General features: G+C 38.7%; 1 protein-coding gene across 5 annotated transcripts in view; it reads right to left on the reverse strand.

Moving 5' to 3' along the window:
- Positions 1 to 24386, reverse strand: part of ATOSA (atos homolog A) — a 116865-nt gene that overhangs the window by 79221 nt on the left and 13258 nt on the right. The window contains exons 1-2 of one of the 5 annotated variants that reach the window (XM_086710718.1): positions 11309 to 11442; positions 9824 to 9940 (exon numbers count right to left, since the gene is read on the reverse strand). In XM_086710718.1, coding sequence (XP_086566844.1) covers positions 9824 to 9839 — 16 coding nt within the window. In that variant the 5' untranslated portion in view covers positions 9840 to 9940; positions 11309 to 11442. The other 4 variants (XM_086710719.1, XM_086710716.1, XM_086710715.1 and 1 more) reach the window with 4 other exon arrangements.

Below are 24386 nucleotides of genomic sequence, written 5' to 3' on the forward strand. Positions count from 1 at the left end.
TTCAACTTTTCTTTGGATTTAAATTTTTTACAAATTAGATATAAATTATAAAGCAAACAATGTAGGAAGTTTAAAGAAATTCTACAGCCAATTCTCTTGCAAACAGATTAAATAATAATTTTTTGGTGTATCGGTATCCTTTCATCAAGTACAGAGAATATGATATAGAACTTCAACCTATAAAACGCCTCCAAAAAAAGCAATTTGCCAATATTAAGTGCTAAAATTACACATGGTTTTACTATTATAAATTTAGAAAGAAATTACCCACTAGATAATGTGACAAACTATGATACCACATCACCCACCCACACACACACACACAAAAACCCTGCTGATTTGGTTTCAAAAATGAAAAAGAATTTTTTAGATGTCAGGGTAAGCTTTAGTTTTTTTCTTTTTTCTAAGTTTGTTTGTTTATTTACTTATTTATTGAGAGAGAAAGAGAGAGACAGATGGGAAAAGGTAGAGAGAAAGAAAGAGAGTAAGAGTGAGAGAGTGAGAGAGTGAGAGAGTGAGAGAATGAGAGAGAGAGAGAGAGAGAGAGAGAGAATCCCAAGCAAGCTCTCAGTAAAGAGCCCGATATGGGCTCCAACTCAAGGACTGTAAGATCATGACCTAAGCTGAAATCAAGAGTCAGACACTTAACCAACTTGAGGCAGCCAGGTTCCCCTGAGGGTTAGATTTATAAATGGACTGATTTCAGATATTGATACCAAATTTTAATTTCATTCAAAAAGATATTAATTGGGTAAGCGGGAAAATAAAAAATGGAAACCACATACTAATTTAAAATGCTAATCCCCAATGATAAATTGGTTGCACTGCCAAAGGGTAAGTTTTTAAGTCCAAATAATGGTCATATTTGGAATATTACTTATAAATAATGTGAATTATGACTAGATTCCCCAGGCTAGCCTACCAAAGATTTCTTATTCTATAATGGCCATTACTTGCAGCATTATGGAACAAGTCTAAATTCAAAGAAGTACAAGGGCCATGGTCCAAGCACTAAATCAATCCTGGGTAGTATTCTGATATGAGGAAAAAGACAATTTGGGGCACCATCTCACCACTTTAATATTTTCCATCAACCTCTTAGGTCCACCTCTACATCTCAATCTCATTACCCCATTGCTGCTCTAAATGTTCATTGTGGTATATTATCACCCAGAAATCGTTGGTGTGTTCCAATTACCCACTTTTTCTCTCATTGCATACACATTATAGATGTGTAGTTCAATGCTGGTTTTGAGTTCCTCCAGTTAGATGTTGAAGAACACAAATTTCAGAGTAACATTAACGATATGTTGATCTCTTACACCTGTAATGACTAGTCTTCACAACAGAGCATGAAAACACTCCTCAGTGCAGAGAATTCAAGCTGTGTTTCCTTGGAAATAAAACACTACCAATCCCTATCCTGTACCAGGCATATGCTAGGGTGCTGAACCACAGATGCTCAGTTCATCTCTCCTACAGTCCTTAAAACTGATGGTGCTAGAATGCAAAGACATCAAGTTCAGATAGGCTATGCAATTCGCTCAAGATCATTTGACTGGTCAAGTGCTGAGGTTACACTTTCTATCTGCCTGACCTTATAGCCTTAGGGTTTTATCTCTTCCTGCTTCATAGCATGCTACTAAAAAGGACCCACTAAGCTACTTTTATACCAAAATATAGCCATCATTTCAAGATTCTTTAAAAATGTTTATTTAAATATACATTTATTGATCTAGGTAAATCTCTAGTTAGTATAATTTCAGTCAGCATAAAAAGGGGAAACTTTCAAAATGGTAAAAATCAGGTACTATATGAATGCATGTTTACATGGAGTGTCCCCAACTAAGATACAGTTAGCTGTGCTTAGGCACACTTGGCCCTTTGCTCATCTACACTAATGATTAGGCTCACTGGGTCAACTAGTCAACGTATCTAACACTTCACAGTTTATAAAGTTCTTTGGCACATCATCTCACCTGAAGCTCAGAAGCATCACTTTGAGCCAAATACATTTTACAAAAGAGAAAACAGGTTTGGAGCTTAACCCAAGTCACAGAACTGTAACTGACAGAATGGGTCCCAAGTCTAAACTCTAAAACCTTTGAGTCTTTTTGCTATTAATCTACCCTATCTCTTGTACTCATAAACCTCAAGTTCTTCAACCAATGTAATCTCTCTCTCAGACAAATAGCCAACCAGAACAAATCTTGCATGGTGGGTAGATGGCATAGAGTTCTAGCAAATATTTGTCTGTGGATCATTTGTTAATCAGATATGTACCAACAGGTACCACCTATACCAAATAGCTTTTGCCTACTCCTTTGTTATTTTATAAAGTTGTATTTCAATTCACTGAGATTTAGTCAATTTAAAAATATAGTTTTCCTTTAAGTCATGGGCAAATGCATTTTAAATCTATTTTTTAAAAAGTGGACATAGGGGTACCTGGGTGGCTTAGTCGGATTAAGCAGCTGATTTTGGCTCAGGTCATGACCTCATGGCTCCTGAGTTCTAGCCCTGCAATGGGCTCTGTGCTGACCGCTCGGAGCTTGAAGCCTGCTTTGGCCTCTATGTCTCCCTCTCTCTCTGTCCTGCCTACCCCCCATGTTCTATCTGTGTCCCTCAAAAATAAACAAACATTAGAAAAAGGGGGGGCTTGCCCTTTAAATAAATAAATAAATAAATATAAAAATTGGGCATAAAGTTGTGATAATAGCCTAAGAGTCAATAATACAAACAAATCCCTAAATTGGCAGAATTCTAATTGCTGTGAGTAAAACAATCAGTGATTGCTGACCTCTGCTTATACTCCTATTTGCTCAACAGTGAGACACCCTAGTCATTCATTCTTTCACCGAATATACATTAAGCACCTCCTATGCACCTACACTGCACCTACCGTATACAAGGATATCTGCTAGGTAATGGGAATACAGCTGTGAACAAGAGACAAGGTGCTTGGTCTCAGGGAACTTAAAATCTAGTTGTGGAGACAGACAATAAACAAACATTTACAAAATGCAGTAAATACAATGAAGGAAACAGGCTGTTGAGACACAGAATAAAGGACATCCAATTTAATTTAATAAATATAATAGCAGCTAACATTAACTGAACACTTTAGATAGGGTAGTCAGAGAAAGCCTCTATGAAAAGTGACATTTAAGCCAAGATCAGAAGAATGACAAGGAGCCATCCATTTGATGCTTAGGGAGCAAGGCTTTTTAGGCAGAAGGAATAATCCACACAAGGCCCTGAACGGTCATCAAAAACCTAAAAGGTAGCCAGTAGGGCTGGGCATGGTGAACAAGGAGAAAAAAAATGCAAAAGGCCTCATTATAATTTTATTGCATCCGTATCTTTTATATGAAAAGGAAAATAAGAGAAAACTCAGCTCCGATCATTGCTGTCTTTGGTATTACACATCGATTATTGTCTAATATTTTTGACATGGTTTTCACATTGTTACCCAGTCCATCCTGTTTCAGTTTAACATGAATGTCTAATATAATGAATGAACTATTCTCATTTTTCACCCATTTGAGAAAAGACAGAATTAATTATTGACAAATCAGTTTACATACTGAAAAAGAAGTACTGTTTCCAGATACCACCAATTTTTTTTGTTATTACAAAATAAAATTCAGTATTAAATTAGAATTCTAAGATTGATATTAACTTAGTTTTTAATATCCTCAGCCTCAAATGGGGGAAACATAGTCCTATAATTCGATATAAAGTTGAGAAGACAAAAAAGTAAATATAAATGTTTTTCATTTAACCATTTTTTCTATACTTGTTCATAATGCAGAATGCTCAGTCTCCATGGGTTTCTTCACCTTTGTGAAATGGAAATCACCTTTTAAGTCACATTCCCTGTACACACACTAGCCTCTCGATTCTGCCTTCCAATTATCTTTTTTCTCGTGCTTCAAAGAAATGACAGTTTCCATGCACTGAATCATTTCCTTCTTACTAGATGATTGGCAAAAACATAGACAGGGAAGGTCTATGTCAATCCTGTTAGTATCTAATTTCAGAAGTTAAATCAAACCAGCAATTATTTAACAGCTACAGTGTGTCAAGACCCATCAGTGTAAATGGATGATAGACCAGCAGTAACTTTTTTTTTTTTTTTAACGTTTATTTATTTTTGAGTGAGAAAGTGAGTGAGTGAGCAGGGGAGTGGCAGAGACAGAGAGACAGAATCCGAAGCAGGCTCCAGGCTCTGAGCTGTCAGCACAGAGTCTGACACAGGGCTTGAACCCACAAATCGTGAGATCATGACCTGAGCCAAAGTTGGATGCTTAAATGACTGAGCCGCCCAGGCGCCCCTAGACCAGCAGTAACTTCTGACTGGATATCACAGTGAGTACACAAAACATGTACAGTTGAATTAGCCTCTCTTTTGTCCTCTAAATGACTTAATTCTTAGAGTATGGCTTATAACAAAAGCAGTTCACATCTGAATGTTTACCATGTGCCAGCCACAGTTCTAAGAACACTAAATACGTGTATTTAATCCTGAAAACAACCGTAAGCAAGATACTATTACTTTCCTCATTGTAAAGATGAAGAAGGTGAGGCAGAGAAGATAAGGAGTTTTCCAAGGTCACAATACTTACCAGATCTGTTTTGTGTTTTCCTCAAGCCAATTTGGTCCCATTATCTTATAATGTCAGAGGATTAAAAGTATATACTTGAGCTCGCTTCAAACCTGAGCTAGCCCTCTTGTTAGCTATGTGACTTTGGGTAACTTACCAAATCTCTGTGAGTCAGATTCATTTATTTACAAAATGAAGGTGACAAAAACATTTACTTCCTTGAGCAACTGTGAAGATTAAATGAATGATATATGTAAACTATTTGGAACAGTGTCTGGCACATAGTATATATAAGAGTTAGCTGTTATTATTAACACTACTACCACCACCACCTCCTCCTGGGAATTTAATAAAAGGCTTATTAATCTAGACTACTTAATCTCATCAACATTTGTTTTCTTTTCCTCTAACAGCTCTCATTTCTATTGTTTGATTTACATTGGCTAACAATGAGCTATTTTAAGCAAATAAGCAAGGCATCTTATTCCCTGGGTAATTGTTTGTCTAGGTCTAACCACTTCTTTCCTCCTATTTCAGTTGCCTAGGAAGGAATTGGTTGAGGTTAATAGGGTTGTATCATATCCTAAGTTCATAAGCCACTGTTATACTAAGGTTAAAGCCTAAACTTGTAATATAATAAAAACGGGGGAGGGGAGTCTCTTAGTTTTTTAGGCTGCTGTAACAAAATATCATAAACTAAGTGGCTTATAAACATCAGGAATTTATGTCTCACAGTTCTGGAGGCTGGGAAATCCAAGATCGAGGCACCAGCAGATTAAGAGTCTGGAGAGAGCTGGCTTCCTCTAGATGGCTGTCTTTTCACCATGACCTCAGATGATGCAAGGGCTTTCTTTGGCCACTTTTATAAGGGCACTAATGCCATTCATGAGGTCTCCACCTGATCACAATCTAATCACCTTTTGAAGGGTCCACCTCCTACCCACCATCACTTTGGCGGGGGGGGGGGGGGGGGGGGGGGCTTAAGATTTCAACACATGAATTTGGGGAGGGGACACAAATCTATAACAAGGGAAAAAACTATGAATGCACTCCTCTCAGTTTTAACCTCAAAAAAAAAAAAAAAAACCTATTTGGTATTTGGTATCTGTTTGGTATTTTGCTTGTGAAACACGGTTTACACTAATAGTGTTTATTTAACAATCATAAATCACCAATAATATGTATTCAAATATGAATTGGAATATAGTATTTTAAATTACTGATTTATCGATGATTTACTAGATTTTATAGGCAGACTTAGTCTTTTGTAATAGTTGATAAGCTCAGGTAAGTTCAGATACTCTTAGAAATGTCTGATGAAAAAATTGTTTCTAACAAAAGCATAAAGCATAGCAAACTTTTACCTTCAAAATTAAAAAGCTTTTTATTTTCATTCAATACCATAAATTTAGGACTCCAGAAATACTACACATGTATAACACAAGTAATTATTAAAGGTTAAAACCATAAAGCGTTTTAATTGTTTCAATGCAAAGGCCATGCTTTAGACTTTTAATACTGGGCACTCAGTATCTATCTAGGACCAGGTCCAAAGTTTACATCCTTGGGTACAAGGTGGATAACACTGTTGAACCTCCCAGCTGCCCAGCTCTAGTGAGCAGTTAACACATTTAATAGATTTAAAAATCCATTCCCAGGAAGTTTAGTCCACCCACGCCCCCCCCTTATATTTTAAGCAATGATTATAACAAATGATAGTATAAAGAAATTATACATGTATGTCAACCACCCTTTCATAGTTTTATTTTCTCAGATGACTATATATTAAAAGCCAATTAAATCTCCTTGAGCTTTAGCAGATTGAACACTATGAATGCGAAACGTAACAAAACAAAACAGTATGAGGTTATTGCACATTTGATTATTTTCTTTCCTCAAACATTCTTTTGTAACTGGCCAACTGTTAGGCATCTAAACATGATCAAAGGTACCATTTACTTAAAACCTACTATGTGTTAACCACTAACATATTTCATTCTAACAACTATGAGAAATTAAAATTATCCCCATTGTACACACAATCTGAGACTCTGAGGGATTAAATAATTTGATAGAAGATTACCTAGGTAGCAAGTAAAGGAACAAAGATACAAAACAGGTCTATTCCCAAATCCTGTGCCAATGATAACATCAAAGACTCATCTTTGGCTGCAATGCCCAAGTAATGTTACGCTACTACTTAAAACTTAAAAAAATAAAAAAATAATTTACCTCAGACTATGGTAAAATACTATTAACTATTGTTACTATATAGGCCAATGGCTACATTTAGCATCTTAAATTATCTCAAAGTACAGAAATTTTCCTAAAAGACTTTTGCTTAATCAATTAGCAACATGGACCAATGCTTTCCATAGCCTCCATAAAAATAAACTGGCAGACACTGGCTGCTAACAAGGTACTTTCTAGTTGTTTGCACTTTCTACTTCTACCAGTTGAGTTGTATGCTTCATTCCAATCTGGTGTTTGTTCTCAAAAGTTATTTATAATACCACCCTATTTATAATAACTAATTTATTTAAATAATATATAAATCAATGAAATGCGTGCAAAAAAAGTTTATTTCTGTGAAAACTGCTGCATGCTTTGGAAAGAACATATGTGATGAACATGTATTCCCTCCCCTTCTGAAACAAATTCCTATTGACTTCTGTATATACAAAACGTGTATAAAATTGTGTGAAACATTAATAATTTTAAAATGTTTTTAAATATAAAAGATACCATCCTCACACTGCTCTGCAAGTCTTATTTCACTTTTAAGAAAGCGAAACTAGAAAACTAGAAATCTTAGGTGCACATTTTTGGTGTCATTTATATAAGAGCATATGAAACTCTGAAAAACTGACCCTATTTAACTCCCCCAAAAGAACCCTGAGCCTGCATAAAAACACAGGTGAATTAATTAAAGCTGTTATATTTATGGTTCCTCACTGAAACTGACTTTTTAAACTAGCCACCCAACTACTTATTTAGAAACTCTCTGAAGCACAGCTGTATCCTGCTAAGCAAATATCTGAGTCTCTCTCTACACTAGAATTCACACACTTTACTCAGATTCTCATAGAAATCTGAAGGGTTCTCCTATTTACTCATTTTATAGAGAACTCAGTGTTAAGTATAGTTACCAAGTTCTCTAGCCCAGAGACCAAAAGCAGTGAAATTAAAAGGAGGCAAGAATAAACATTAACAGCAAAGACTGCTGACAGCAGCAACAATTAAATGAGAATTTAAAAATCAGATCTCACAAAAAAACAAAAAAGGAGACGTGATTTAAGTTAGAGGCAAAAACAAAAACAAAAACCCCAAACCCAAAAAGCTCATAAATTTAAATCTCTCTGTAGGGCCTTTCTAGCCCTGTTTTAGAGGTCTGTCCATACATCATGATTAGAGTTGAAAATATTTTTGGCATTTAAAGAGTAAAATTTCAATTATACAGAGAATTCACTCAGTTTCTTAGACACGGACGTAGAAGCAAATGAATTATTACTGTCATTTAGCTAAGTACTGCCCGTCATGTGCCTTTCCAACTGCAGGTCAAGAAATCCATTCAATGGGTTGTGACAGCAGTTTTTAAAAATAGAAATAGAACAGAAAAGACAAGACCACACTCACAGAGTAAAGGTAAGTACGTTTTGTGAAAAGTTTATTTTTGTATTTCTATACTGTTTGGCAAAGTAAAAGATCCTTTAGGCCATGGGCCTAAAGATCCGTATCATCATGATGAAATATAATCATAATACTAAACTTGCAATTCTATCATTTTTACATCATAAGGCTAAAGAAAGCTACAATTTTCAAGAGAAAAAATTTATTCTTATTCTATTTATTCTTAATGAATAAAGGTATTTATTTTTCCTAGTAATCTGTATCAGCACATAACTAACATTTTATTGTGTTTGGTACCAGTTTTGGCTAAAATAGAGATGTGTGCAAATATTATTTTTTTAAGCTGCTTACAGCCTTAAAGCAAATTTTAACAACAATAACAAAAAACCCCAAAACAAATAGCTACTTTTATTTTATTTATTTTGACATGCAATTACTGATCTTGGTGCCATTTTTCCAAAGTCACTGATGTACTCTAAAAATCTCACCTTGGCATTCTACACAAGCAACCTGCTTAGTAACAATACACTTACTAATACTTCATGCATACATAGCTGATTTTTTAAAAACAGCCAAACACTTAAAACTAATTTAAACCACTAACTTAAGTATGGCTTTCTCCACTTCTTCCTGGTGCATTTTAAAAGGGACCATTAGCAAAGCCCTATTTTAAAACTAGAAAAGAAAAAGCCTTTGAATACACTTTGAATACACTTTGAAAAAAATAAGGAAATAATATTTTATTACATCTTTTAAAAAATGAGCATCTCATTTATATGAAGATAAATTACTATTTCCAATCCTAAAGTCTCAACTCTGTCATCTAGTCCAACTCTGTACCAAATACAATAATCCTCTTCCAACAACGTTCCTTGGAATCAAACCCGCATCTAAAAGTCTTCACTCCTAACTACTACTATATTAATAATCTCCTAAACTTGGTCCTTGTCATTAATCAAAAGAAGGTTGATAAATTAGTGTTTAATTCCTTTTAAATCCTTGAAAAACAGAGTATACGTTATTCTCATAAATCCTGAAAATACAGGTTTAGAAAGGAAAGGACACATTTAAGGCTCTGGACTGCTTTGCAAACTTTTAGAGTTTGCCTAAAGCACAAAAATCAGCTAATAAAAGCACTAACAGTAATAGAACAGTATTTGTCAACTCAATCTTAAATTTTCTGTTTATCAAGTTCAAGTTCTCCAGTTGAAAGTTTGTAAACTGTAAAGTTGAAGTTAGATTGACGTTACCAGAAAAAAAAAAAAAAATTGTGACTCTAAAAAGATGTCAAGTATTGTGGCAACGGATACAAATGCTGCTCCTGGTAATGTCATTTTGAGTGACACTAGAGTATCTCTTGAAATTACTACTTTCCAAACACTTCTGAAGAATATATCCTGCCATCTAGATTCTAACTCTGTCTTCCTTGTGCCCTCCTCTACCTCACCTGCTGGAACCTATAACAGAAACAAGTGGGCATATGTAACAAGCAAAGAATTGATCCTGTCAGAGAATTAGGTTAACACTTACAAACCGGGGCACAAAAAAAAAAAAAAAAAAAAATCCTACTGAAGTAAGTCATTTACCTCGGTCTGGCTTCATTTTCACATCCAATTTCCACCCAAGGTGCTGTGAAATACACTTGTGGGTTCTTTCAACAAGCTCGCCGCTGATCCTGTGGCTACAGCTCCGTTTTCAAAATGCTGAAAGAGACCAAAATAAAATTAATCCGGCCAGGCTCTGTACCCAGACCTTGCAAGAAAACTACTGTGAACAGGCCTCTTCCTGGCAACTAACTGCGGTGACAGCAACCCTCGGCAGCTCCGAAAAAAGCAAAACTCTCTGTGCACGGCCTGCCCCATCTCCTCCGGACCCAGCACCCCTCTTCCCGCCCGTGTGCTCTCCAGGCCAAAGTGTCCTTCCTTGACACAGCGTCTCTGAACCAAAAGAAAGATCTATTTATAACCTGGAGGTACAGGCAAGAAAGAAAAAAAAAAAAAAAAAGGTTCAAGCAACACGAGCTAACTAACCCCTTTGTAAAAAACGCCGCTGGGAACAGAGGCACCTCCGCACTGGCTGGTATAGAAATTCTCCGTCCAGGTGCCCGGGCGCAGGAAACTCTTCACGACCCCTAGCGCCTCGCCAGGAGCCCCGCCCGCCCCCGAAGGGCCTCACCTGTGTAATTACCCTCTGGCTAGCCTTCGTGTGGCAACCGCGGCCAAGTTTACACAATAAGAGGGTCAGAAAGAAATGCGAGTCATCTTCTCGCGCCCAGCCCCCAGCCCCAAACGAACTCTACTGGGCTGTCCCGGGTCGTCCCCCCCCCCCCCCCCCACGCCACCGCCACACGCACCAGACCCCCCAACCCTGACTGGCCCGACCTGAGGTGGGCCTGAGGAGGGGTGTTTACAGCTGGGCGCTCGCCCCTGCTCGGCGCAGCCGGCCCGCTGCGGGCGCCTTCCGTCCCTCCGCGGCCCCGGATTTCCTTCAGCCTCGCCGCACCGAGCGCCGCGCCAGCCCCTCTTCCCGCCGGAGAGTTGTTTTCATGGCTCCCTCGGCCGACCTCTGCTGACTAACTCTCTCTCCTCGCCCGTCCCAAACCCTCCTCCTCTTGGCACTTCTCTGCGCCGCTCGCCCAGCGGCTCACATCACACTCCCACCTCAGACCCGAGGCTCCGAGAGGCACAGGGCCGGCGAGAGCGGAACGTGGCGCGCAGCGGCCCCCGGGGCTGCCTTAGAGGACCATGGGGGCCCGAGACGACAAGCCCGACGCGGCTCCCGGGCGCCCTTGTGGCCATCCACCCCCGCCTCAGCCGCCGCCTCGCTTCACTCCCAGCGCTCAGCCCGTCCCCCTGCCCGACTCGCACCCGAGCCCCGCGGCCCCCGGGCTTCGCCCGCCCGTCGCCCCGGCCGGCCCGCTTGCCCCGCGCCTTTGCCAGCTCCTCGCCCGCCCGCTGTCTCTAGCTCTGGCGCCCCAGCTCCCGATCCCCCTCGCTCGCCCAGTTCTTTCTCTGCTGTTTGCCCTGTCAAAACACTGCCCGGGTCACGTGTCCCAACAACAGCCAACCCACCGCTCGTCACTTCCTCCCCGGCGGCCTCCGCGGCTGGCGCCCGGTTGTTATGGCAACACCCCGCACGCCCGGGGCCGCTAGCCCCGCGGCCTGCGTTTCGGTGCAGGTGCCCGACTGCTGCGCGGGCGCGGGGGAACGGCAGCTGCGAAGGGCTGACAGAGCCTGGGAGGCTCGGGAGGCGGGAGGCGCGAGGCGCTGCGGCCCCGCTCGGCCCCTGGCCGCGCTGAGAGCCGGCTGCCGCGCGTCTGGGACCAGGAATCCGAGCTGCGCTATTAGAACACAGGGTGACTGGGGAGATGTCATCCCGGGCCTGCCCCAGACGTGGAGGATAATTATAGTCTCCTCCTCCTCCACATGGGATGTTGGCTCTGGGTTGTGACCGAGCCCCAGTGGATTGCAGCACACGGTGGAACCCGGGTCTAATGTGGCAGGAGAGGCGGCAGCCAGGCGCATCAAGGAGTGACGAGTTCAAGAGCAAGAAGCCCCTCTCACTCTAGATTTTCCTAAATCCCTAGAGGTTTTAAGTAGAATTCGGAACCCAAGCTCCCAAGATACTCGCTGTGCTAAAAATAACTTTTATAACGTCTAAAACCCTGACTCATGGCAGGAAGACACTTTTGACACCATGTTATTGTTGAGGAGCTGTAATTTTGTTGTCCTATAACAATGTGACATGATGACATTTCGTGTTGTGATGTGTCATCACTTCAACACAAACAGATGACAAGGATCTGCAGTAATTAAAAAAAAAAAAAAAAAAAAGGCAGTCCTAACAAGGGCTGAAGCTATTAGCTACTCAGTTTATAGACACAAAGTACATAGGGGGTTGTGAGCTCAAAACAAAGTACCAAATCTGCAATGCTCTTGATGTCATATGAAAAGGTTTTTTTTTTTTTTTAATGAAGTAATTTTGCATTTAAGAATCAAAACCGGAAAGTATCATGGTAAGTCTAAAGGTGATTTATTTTAGGGGCACCTGGGTGGCTCAGTCAGTTAAGCATCTGACTCTTGATTTTAGCTCAGGTCATGTTCCCACCCACTGGTGGGATCAAGCTTCCCATGGGCTCTGTATTGACAGAGCAAAGCCTGCTTAGGATTCTCTCTCTGCCCCTCCCTTGCACTCTCTCAAAATAAACATTTTTCAAAAAGGTGATTTACTTTATAGTTTTTGTACTCCTTTGTGGTTTCCAAAGTTTTACAGTATTACTTTTACATCAGAAATTTTTGCATTTTTTTGCCTTACATCAAATACATGAAACTTCAATTAAGAAAAATACTAATTTTCTAGATGTTTTGATATATACAGTAAAATCACATGGACAACTGCAATGATTAACCTTAACTCTAAGATTGTATCTAACCAAAACAGGGCAGAACATTCATGAGGGTAACATTTCATTTTCAGGAAAATGTTCTATCATGAAGATGAAACTTCTGGCAAATGGCAACAGTTCCTTAGTCTCTGTAATGGCTACAAATCTTAACTCCTAGTGGACCTGATTCTGATATTAGTGAATACTCTAATATGTAGTTTCCTTTGTGAAGTTTTACTTGTTCTACAAACACCTCTCGATTAACCTTGGTAATGGGAGACAGAAGGAACACTTCCAGATAATCCAAAATCCTAAATTTAGCACAACAGCTGGGACCAGATAACAGCTATTGTAAAAGGCTTAGTAAGTGAACATATCTGGAAGCCAGATCTGCGATTTAGCTCCTTTTCCTCTGCCTATTTTGCAAAAGGTATAAAGACCAGAAAAAATGTCAAGAGCTGAAGTTGAGAATATTGGATAACATGGAACACAAATTAGAATAATTCTCTTTTCCATAATTCAGTTTTAATAGCACATAGATAAATGATGATGTCTGAACATTTCTTAGACTAACTTGAAGATTTTTATTAGGAATCCTAAATCTGTTTAACAATCGGAGATCATTATGTCAAAGGAAAGAGTACTTAAAAGTGTTATTTTTGACCCATTCTTCAAGTTGTTTCATTCACTTAACACACATTTACTGAACACTCATTATTTGCTAGGCACATCCTACTCTCAGAATAAAAGGTGATGAAAAACAGGGTCACTTTTCTTATGGAGCTTACAATATTGACTATGGCATAGCTTTGGTCAAGTCACATTCGAGAGCCTTTTTTCACCTGTAAAAATGAAGCGTTTTAACTCTCACAGAAGGTAATTTCTTTCCTTTCTAAAACAATTCTATTATTAGAGAAAACATATCCAGAATGGTTGGAAATAAGGACCCTCCCACAATGGCAACTCTAAGTGTTCGTGATAAATGTGTTTGCACTTTGGGGCGCCCAAGCAAAACAAACATCTCTGGTTCCTACTTGGTGAGGGGTAAGGGTCAGCAAAGCAAGGAAGTCAAAACAGCTGACAGGAATCTTCCCCTTTTTCTATCTGATTTGCTCTCCATTTTGCTTTCCCCTAGTGTTCCAAAGACGTATAATTAATTTCAAAAAAAAAAAAAAAATCATTCTTCAGCAAGGACGTAATCCCCTCAACTTTTACAGGTTTTGTTGTAGTAGTATGTAACAAAACCATATTTAATGGAGGTCTCTATTAGTTCTTTCACTGAGGTGTTGAGGATAACTGGTTTGCCCACTTTATTAATACAGGGCTGTTCCTTTACCAAGATCATGGAATGAGTCCAGGGTACCCGAATGAGCTCTACCAAAGTAGAGATGGGCACCCTTTTCTTCTTGTATCTCTAGCACTAAGCAGAGGACCTGGCACAGAATACATGTCAAACTTTATATTAACCAATAAAATTTTCGTTTACATGCCCCAAAACTGTACCCCGAATAGTGATTGACATTTTCTCTCTAGTAGGTTAAAGCTAGAGCGTTGGGAAATCAGTTAGTGGCACAAACTTCACATGTGAAGGAGAGGTTTTCACTGTCCTTGATGTACTGTCCCGTAATAGTAGGAATGTCCTGGTTTGAATTGTGCCCCCCAAAATATTATGTTGAATTCCTAATCCCTATGCTTGTGAATGTGACCTTGTTTGGAAATAGGGCCTTGCAGATATAATCAAGTTAAGCCCAGGTCATAATGGATTCAAGTGGGCCCCTAAATCCAACTACTAGTTTCCTAATAAAGTGAGAGCAATTTGAAGACAGAGGAGACAGGGAAGGTGGCCATGTGACAGAGACAGGAATGATACAGCTGCAAGCCTAAAGAATGCAAAAGATTGCCTGGAGCTACCAGAATTTAGCAAGAAACGAAGATTTTCCTCCCAAGAATTCAGAGGGAGTACGGCATTGCCAATACCTTGATTTTGCCCTTCCCACTTTCAGAACCATGAGAGAATAATTATCATTGTTTTAAGGCACTCAACTTTGTTGTATTTTGTTACTGTAGCCTTAGGGAACTTATCTAGAACTCTAACAATATTGCTTTAATTTTTTTCTTGGCTTGTAAATTGTATTGCGGATATTGCAAGTTTTCTAAAGTTCCAGGCTCCAAATGGTCACCTAAATATGGACATCTTCAATTCTGTAATAATTACAGTAAATCACTTGCAAATGTGAAAAAAAACTCTCAAGTGTGGAAGAACAACTTTGACCATAGATAAAGGATGATCATGACTAAGTGGTTGAGAATCATGAATTGAAAATACACTATTTTAAATATGGTGAATGGCCAATCTGTTTCATCATAAAATAATGAACAGTACAATTAACATGTAGATAAAGCTAGTCTTGCATTATAAGTAAAAAAAAAAAAAAAAAAAATCGAATTGTGTACTTTTAGTTCTTGAAATAACAAGAGGAAAGGCAAGCTATCTTTTCAGAAAGCTAACTTGTTTCCAATGGTTCACTTAAATTCATTGCAGTTCATTTGTTTCTAAGGGAGAAAGATTGTGGAGTTGTTGCTAAGGTATTGTTTCTAATAAACAATCCTCCACCTTCCCTTAAATTGACTGGCTGGTTTTTTGGTTGTTTTTTTTTTTTTTTTTTTTTTTTTTTTTTTTTTTTTTTGAGGCTCCTGTTTGTCTACCTTCTATGACCACAAGTATAAGGAAATGAAAAGTGATTCTACTTCCTGTCTGCAGCAGTGACTGTAGTACTTAGAAATACAAAAGCATCTAAATTTCAAGCCATGGAAACCCTTAATCAGATTTGCTGAGCTGCTAGAAGTCTCTGAGTCATCGAGTTTTAAGATCTTTTGAAAAGTTAGTAATTGTTCATTTTTGTAACAGTAACTGTGCTTAGCAGTTCACAGATATTATACATTTGATCCTGTTACCACCTTCTTATCTCGTGGATTAGGAAACAGGCTCAGAGAGGTAACATTCCCAAAGCTATAGTTACTAAGTAGAAGGAGTCTACTTCCTTTAATGAGCTCATTTAATGTCTTTAACATTATGAAGTTAAATTATTCCAAAATATTTCAAATGGGAAAACTAAGTCTCAGGAACACTGAAAATGGTTGCACATTTATAATGTCAACTGGTTTATATAAACTTAGGTTCAATGCTTTGAGGTACTAGTTCTAAATAAAATGGTTCTGTTTTTGTTTTTTTAATTGTTTTTAACGTTTATTTACTTTTGAGAGAGAGAGACAGAGCATGAACAGGAGAGTGGCAGAGAGAGAGGGAGACAAAGAATCTGAAACAGGCTCCAGGCTCTGAGCTGTCAGCACAGAGCCCGACACGGGGCTCGAGCCCACGGACCGTGAGATCATGACCTGAGCCGAAGTTGGACGCTTAACCAACCAAGCCACCCAGGTGCCCCTGTTTTTGTTTTTTACATATAAACTCCAAAGAGCAAATAGCCACCAAGTTAATAACAGTAGCTAACTTTTCTTGAACACTTAAGTGGTAAGCACAATTGAGTACTCTATAGGGATTAGTTTGTTTAATCCCCATGACATCCCTGTGAAGTATTATTATCCCTATTTTAAAATTAAATAAATAGGAAAAGGGAAGTTAATAACATGCCCAAGGTGAAGCAATTAGGAAGTGTCACGGCCAAGATTCACACTCAGAGAACAGGACTTGGGAGCATAAGTTCTTAACCACCAACTGGCATTGGTCCCCTTTAGTTTGGTTTTCCACCCCAACCCTGTACTTTAATGCCACTGAGCTCTTGCCATTTCCCCATCATGCATCCCTCCCCAGTTCCTAAACCTTTCTGGACTTTGAAGGCCCAAGTCCTACCTTATCATGTGTTCTAAAGCCCACACTCAAGTGTTTTCTCTGAACACCTATTTTATTTTTACTCTTAAAACTACATTTTATCTTTTAAGGGCAGAAATCAAAGGTGACCTCAAATTCCCTTATATTTCTTACGTTGAATAGCACCAGACTGGGCACAAAGACTCAAGTAATTTTTCAAGACCTTAAAGCCATCACTATTCTCTAGAACTATTCCAGCCAGTCAGTAGCCACTAGTCACCTGTGGCTACTGAGTACTTCAAATGTGGCTGGTAAAACTGAGAAACACCATTTTTAATTTTAATTAATTTAAATGGAATGATGGGTTCTTGGTTTCAATAATAGATAACTATGTCTGGAAAGAGTTGAGTATGTGAATCTACCTTTTTCCACCTGTAAATTTTAGGGTATCTAAATACAGATCAATTATTTCTATTGTAAGTTTAGCACCCAAACTCAAAGTGTAAAACATACACCAGATTTCAAAAGACTAAGTAATAAAAATGAAAGTAAAATATCTCTATTAATACTTTTACAATATTGACATGTTGCAATGATCCTATTTTAGATTAGGTTTCTTTTTAAATTTTTAAAATATGGCTACTGAACAATGTAAAGCTACATGTGTAGCTCACGTATTATTTTTATTAGGACTGCTTTAGGACAGAAGACATTTGAAAATCAGCTCTCCTCCTAACCAAGTGATGCCTTTCGAAGGGTGCAAATTTTGAGATTAGGAAACTTGCTGCTTGCTCCAGTCCTGTCAAGAAGAGTTCCATGTATCCTAACGGGCCTGGAGTGCACCACAACATGGTAAGAATGTACCTTAGATTTGGTAGGAATAGCAGTGAAATTTCCGTTAAAACACATGTTGGATTCAGTTGAGTTTTCACAGTTCTTTTTTGCCGCATGCCTCTCAGAGGCTCACACACAGAACTACCTTACCCCAAACAATGTGAACTATTTTCAGAAGTAGTGATGGGTGGACTTCTCTAAACAGTTCAACTCTCCATGAGCTGGTAGTGCCATTAAGTCTGTTATAAGTAAAATTACTGATCCTTTTCCTCTTTTCATCAGAATATATTAGTTCATTGCATTCTAATGATAATTCTACCGATAGTGCTTTTGATACTTAAAAAAAAAAAAAAAGGAATCCATACTATTTGACTCAAAAAGTAGATATAAACAACAATAGTAATCTCTATTTCAAAATGTGCATAGTAAACTAAATGATCAGATATTTCAGGAAAAAAAATCAGAAGCAGAGTCTGTAAGAAAAATCTTTTCTTAGGTTCTATTATCTTAGGTTAAGAAAAAAGAAGTTTTCTAAGACCGCACAGAAATAATGCAGAAAACCCCAACTCTTTTTTACAAATGGAAAAACACATAATTGAAACTAAACCTTCACATATAACAGATAGAGCAATCTGTAATGTATTTTTAGTAAATCAAACTTCTGCTGCTTCTATCAGAACCCCAAAAGCTCAGTTCAGCATAAAGAGAATTCTAGAAGTGATTCTTTATTTGCCTGTTGTGTATATCTCAATAATTTCATACTGCCATGCTTCAGAGAGACAGGAACATTAGCTGCCTCTTTATTCTAAATTGCACAGGCAAAATTATGTACTTGCAACTCAGTGTAATTGGTCTTTATTTCCAAAATGTCATTCTTGTCTAACATAAGTGTAATTCAATTCAGCATTCACTGAACTTTGTATGCCAAATACTTTGCTGGGCTCCTCGAGAGACAAAGGCCAGAAAAGCTAGTACTGACCCCTCAAAAATTTTATTAATCTAAAAAGAAGATAGCTATGTAAATAAATAACTACAGCTTAGTTTTATTACAGGAAAAAAAAATTCACGCATAAAGAACACAGCTCAAAAAGAAAAAAAAATCACTTCTCTCTAGGAGAAGGAATTGCTCAAGAAGGAAAGAACGTATTAGCCATGTTTTAGAAGATGAAGAGGAGCTCATTCGACAGGCAAAATAGGGTGGGATGGAGATGAAGGAAATTGTTCCCAACAGATGAAGCACAGCATGTCACTGAAGCATGACAGAACACACTTTGTTCAAGATGCCCTATTAGAAGGTCAGATTTAAGAAAGTTAAATGCAAATGATTAGGTACAGCATTAGACAAAGCCCCCTTTTTAAAAAAAAATCAACCCCAGTTCTTCATCACCGCCCCCACTCCCCCCCCTCCAAGTTCCATGCCTTTCCCATAAAACTGCAGTCTCTCTCAGTAATAGGTCAGAATACATTTCCCAGATCCTGGTTCAGCCATGTGACTTGCTTTGAGGAAAAGAATGAGGCTAAAATGGTGGTTTTGAGCTAGACCTTAAGAGGCCTTGGCTGTTTGCTCTCTTGTACCTCTGCTATTAACATGAGAGACACTTGCCAGGGCTACCCTACTAGTCCCTGAAGATGAGAGACAAGTGGAATGAACTCTAACCACCTTTCCTGACCCACAGATCAACCCAGCTTTGATTAGCAAAACCCCCACAACCAACCCATATATCCACATCCCCAAGTATAAATTGTTTTATACAACTGGAGTCATTTGTTTTGCAGCATTATTGCAGCAATAGCAAACCAATGTAGCCATAACAGTTAACTTGGATTTTATCATGTGAATGACAGAAAACTATAAACAATTTTAACAGATAACTAAATTGTTTCAGAAACAATTGGCTCCAGCAACAAAGTGGAGGACAGAGATGGAAAGAGGATGGTGGGAGAGGTAGTGGCAAAGAAGTTATTTTAATGGGCCAACCCCAAGAGTATGCAGATCTGAACCAAGGCAATGGCAGTGTAAATGGAGTAGAAAAGACAGACTGGAGAGAGATTTAAAAGGGAGAATTGATAGAAAAAAAGAGAAGGGAACATTTTTGTCTCCACTACTCCATCCCAACCTGGCTTGGAATAGTTGGTGGATCAACAGGTACTAGTAGGAAATACAAAACAAAGATCAGATTGGCCACTGAGTGCTGGGGTAGGGGTAGGAAATAGGAGTATTTAGTTTTAGATACATGATGTCTGAAAAACCTGTAAGCATCTAGACAAACATTCTGAAGGTAAAGAAAGATTCTGCTCTGGAGATTGGGAATGAGGTCTCATCTAGGTATGTATTACTCAGAAACCATTAGCATACAAATGGTGGCTCCCCCATGGGTGCAGATGGAGAGATGATGGCATAAGAGAAGGATAAGTGCTCAAATGTTGGCTGTTGCAGGGAAGTCAAAAGAAGGACTGAGAAATATTCTTTTGATTTCTCTATCCTGTTACCCCTAAGAGAAAAACTCTTTTTACAAATGGACAGAGGTGGCCTGGGCCCCATTGAACTCACTGTGTATTCAATAACCCACAACTGGGAAATTCACAGTGTAGTTGCTTTGAATCAGATCACTACTTTGCACCAGGTCAGAGCAGCATAATTCTGAGAACAGTCAACAGATTTACCCTGAACACATATTTTGGGAATTCATTATCATCTGTACTATATCCCAAAAAGGCCATTATCCATGATCTCATGAAGTGCACTGGCAAAATCCAACATGCAGAGATCTCACCAAAATTGTTTTTCTGAGAGTAATGCACTTCAGAAACATATTCTGATTTATGGGCATGTCACATATGAAAAACCAAGAAAATAAATTCTCCCCAGCTCTTATTAAGTGCCCGTGTACTCAATTTCTCTTCAGTGTGCTCTATGCATGACATTTTCCTCCCAATAAGTTATGGCTTATTTCTGTCTCTTCATCAGGATACACTGTGATGATTCTAGGAAACATGCCAGGTATTGATGGCTTGTCTGGCAAATGATATCCACACAGCAAAGATACGGCAACATGAATATAAAATAAAACCAGTATGGCTGTTTGGATTGTTAGGTATTTATACAGGACAGACCCTGGCTGTGGCTTTTAATAGGAAAGTAGTTCTAGGCCATGCAAGAGAACTCAAAGTACCCGTCTCTTTTGTGGCCCTCTTTTTTATTTTTTTGCCATGTAACCCTACTCTCCTGGCCACAAGTGATTGAATGGGGTAATACCTGACCTGAAGAAAACACTCTATAGGCTGGCAAGTGGCCTGTGAAGTAGTTTAGCCCTAGAGAACTCAGCCCAGAAGGAATACAATATATCAGCTAGTGACTAGCTAATCATACTCTTTAGATGGTGGTGGTAGAAGGGTAGTCATGTGCTTGAGGCAGACAGAGTTAGTTACAGCTGGAGCAGAGAGCAGACACAGAGGATTCCCTAACAGTGAGCAATCGAAAATTGAGTAAGAGACACCCAGTTCTGAAAGAGCATTAAGTGCTCTTAAGCCAAGGACTACAAGTAGACTGCTGGGGGTGTTTCTAGTCCCAAGTGATGGGAATGATGGTCCAATTTTCTGTGAAGCCTGGCTGTGTTTTCCGAGATTTTGTTGTTGTTGCTGTCTTTCATGGTTCTGTAAATCTTTCCAATAAACCCTTATAACAAAGGCAACCTGAACATCCCTAATAGTTGAAACTCAAAAGTATCTCATACAATTTTATATTACTTCCAAATTATGAGTGAAAAATGTCAAAATACAGGGGTGCCTGGGTGGCTCAGTGGGCTAAGCGTCTGACTTAGCTTCAGGTCATGATCTTACTGTTTGTGAGTTAGAGCCCCGCATCGGGCTCCGTGCTGACAGCTCAGAGCCTGGAGCCTGCTTCACATTCTGTGTCTCCCTCTCTCCCTGCCCCTCTCCTACTTGTGCTTTTGCTCTCAAAAAAAACAAACATTTAAAACAAACAAAAAAATATTTTAAAAATGTCAAAATACATTAATGAATTAGATTCCCTACAGATGTCAATCATTCAATCAACAATATGTAGTAATTACCTGCTATGTGCCAGACATGAACTAGCATTAGGAATTTAATAGTGAACAAGATTGACATGACTCCTGACTGTATGGTGCTATGGTCTAGCCTGGAATACTTAGACCGCTTGGCTCTTAACATGTACTATATGGACAGATCTAAACTTAATAGGTCTCAGAAGCTTGTGATCTACATTTTCTTTGAATATTCATGGTTTTCTAAATATATCACATTGACAAGGGTGTGGCATATGCTAACACTTTAGGGATACAACATTTATATTAGAATAAAGTTTAGTTCAGAGGTTTTAAAGATTTACTGTATTTGGAAACAAAGCAAATGATAGAAAATGGGCTAACAAAACTTTAAACTGTTAAGTAGAACATGGCCACTGAGTAGAGCCAGAAGGATAGTAACAAGATTAGGCCTGCAGAAATCAACAGAAAAGAATAAGGTGATGACATTTATATGCCAGCATTTTGCAACAGTGGTAATGTGCCACCTACAAATGAAAGTGAGCCCCCGAAGTAAAAAGGCCATTTTTCTTCGTCCTCAGTAAAAGATAAACTGAAAATTAATGGCATGGATTGCCCAAGATAACAAGGCTAACAATAAAGATATAGGTGATTCATTAACCCAGATTGAAGAAAAATGGAGAAGATGGAATCTGGTGCTTGGTGAAATTGAAATGTCAAGGAATGGACATTGATACATCCTGCTGGGAACTCAATAGTCAAGCAAAAATTTTTAATGCTGTATTTCTTAGATCACCTAAAATTAAGAGTAAATATATTTCCAGTGAAGGTAAGATGGTCCAGGGAGAGTGGAGAATTTTGGGAACACTGTTAAGGTCTTCAAAGTTTCTCAGATTCTCTAGCTATTATTTTATTTGGAGTATCAGAGGACTGATGCTCTTTATATTCTACCATTCACATTTTTTCAGGCTGTCTCTTCAAGATTCCCAAATCCCTGAACACCTGAACTTGTACTTGCTGTAAGAGATAGTCTGATTGCTATAGTACTGCTATGGAGATTATCTCTTAGTGTCTTCAATTCAATGGATTGCAGTTTCAATGCCTGCAGTTCTTTAAGGAAAGAACACAGATGACTTTAGAAATTATAGATGGCATAGCTACAGCTACCGAAGATAATTTTAATTACCTCAAAATTTTATTTACCTAATTTTATACAAATTTGAAAATTAATAAAAGTGGGTATTATGGAAAATATAAAGTATAAAATGGAGTTGAGAACAGGTAGAGAACCAGACTAGACCAATCATCATCTAAGAAATACGATAGCCAGGGCGCCTGGGTGGCTCAGTCAGTTAAGCGTCCGACTCAGTTTCAGCTCAGGTCAGATGTCACAGTTTGTGGGCTTGAACCCTGCATTGGCCTCTATGCTGGCAGTGTGGAGCCTGCTTGGGATTCTCACTCTCCCTCTCTCTCTCTTTCAAAATAAATTAATAAACTTAAAAAAAAAAAAAAGCAATAGAATAGCCAAAGATCTACTCCCAAAGAGTTACCAGACCCAGAAGACTTCACAAGTTTACATGAGAATTCTACAAAACCATCAAAGAACAGATGATTTCTTTGTTATACAAGCTTCCCAAAGCACGCGCGCGCACACACACACACACACACACACACACACACACACAAAGGATAAAAAGCTTCACATTTCATTCTGAGACCAACATAATCCTGATAACAAACCAAAATGGGAAGTACTGTCTCTGTCTCCCCTTCAAAAAAAAAAACAAAAACAAAAACAAAACCACAAGAAACAACTCACATTTATAAACATAGAAGCAAAAATCCCAAATACAGTATCAGCTCAGAATATGGTAGTGTGGTAAAGGAATATATTACATCACGACTAAGAGAATTTATTGTAGGAATACACAACTGCTTCAAAATAATGAAGTCTATTTCTTTAGAACATTTTATTTTTTTATTTATTTTTTTTTTAATTTTTTTTTTTTCAACGTTTATTTATTTTTGGGACAGAGAGAGACAGAGCATGAATGGGGGAGGAGCAGAGAGAGAGGGAGACACAGAATCGGAAACAGGCTCCAGGCTCTGAGCCATCAGCCAGAGCCCGATGCGGGGCTCGAACTCACGGACCGCGAGATCGTGACCTGGCTGAAGTCGGACGCTTAACCGACTGCGCCACCCAGGCGCCCCTAGAACATTTTAAAAAAAGTTTATTTAACTTTAGAGAAAGAAAGAACAGGGGAGGGGCAGGGAAAGAAAAAGAAACCCAAACAGGCTCCCATCTGTCAGGCCAAAACTCAAAACAGGGCTCAATCTCACTAACCCTGAGATCATGACCTGAGCCAAAAATCAAGTCAGACACTCAACCAACTGAGCCACCCAGGAGCCGCTATGAAGTCTATTAATACAAATCACCACACTATCCATTTAAAGGAAATAGAAACCAAATGATCATCTTAGGCTGAAGAGAACACTTGCCAAAATTTAATTCCATCCCTATCAAAATGTCAAAGAAAGCTAGGAAGAGAGTAAAACTTCCTTATAGAGAATTCTACGTAACACTACAGCAAGCGTCGTACCTAATCGTGAAACATTCAAAGCAAGAATTTCCTTGAAAGTAAAAAAAACAAGAATACTTCCACCACTGCTATTCACTATTTAAGGTTTTTAGTTAACACACACTGAAACAGGAAGAAACCTAAAATACAAGTCAATGGAAAAGAGGAAACAAAACCTATTTCAGAAGTTATGGTTAAACTATTAGAACTAATGAGGAAATTCAATATAAGATCAATATTTGAAAAATTAATAGTTTCTAATACTCCAATAATAGCCAGTTAGAGAATATTAGGGGAAGGAGATCCATTCACAATAGCAACAAAACCATCACATCACTTAGAAGTAAATCTAATGAGGGGCGCCTGGGTGGCTCAGTCGGTTGTGCATCCGACTTCAGCTCAGGTCATGATGTCTCAGTTTGTGAGTTCGAGCCCTGCGTCGGGCTCTGTGCTGACCAAGCTCGGATCCTGGAGCCTTCTTCAGATTCTGTGTCTCCC

This window comes from Puma concolor, chromosome B3, assembly GCF_028749965.1.
Source record: "Puma concolor isolate L17-30 chromosome B3, mPumCon1.1.hap2, whole genome shotgun sequence".
Lineage (NCBI taxonomy): Eukaryota > Metazoa > Chordata > Mammalia > Carnivora > Felidae > Puma > Puma concolor.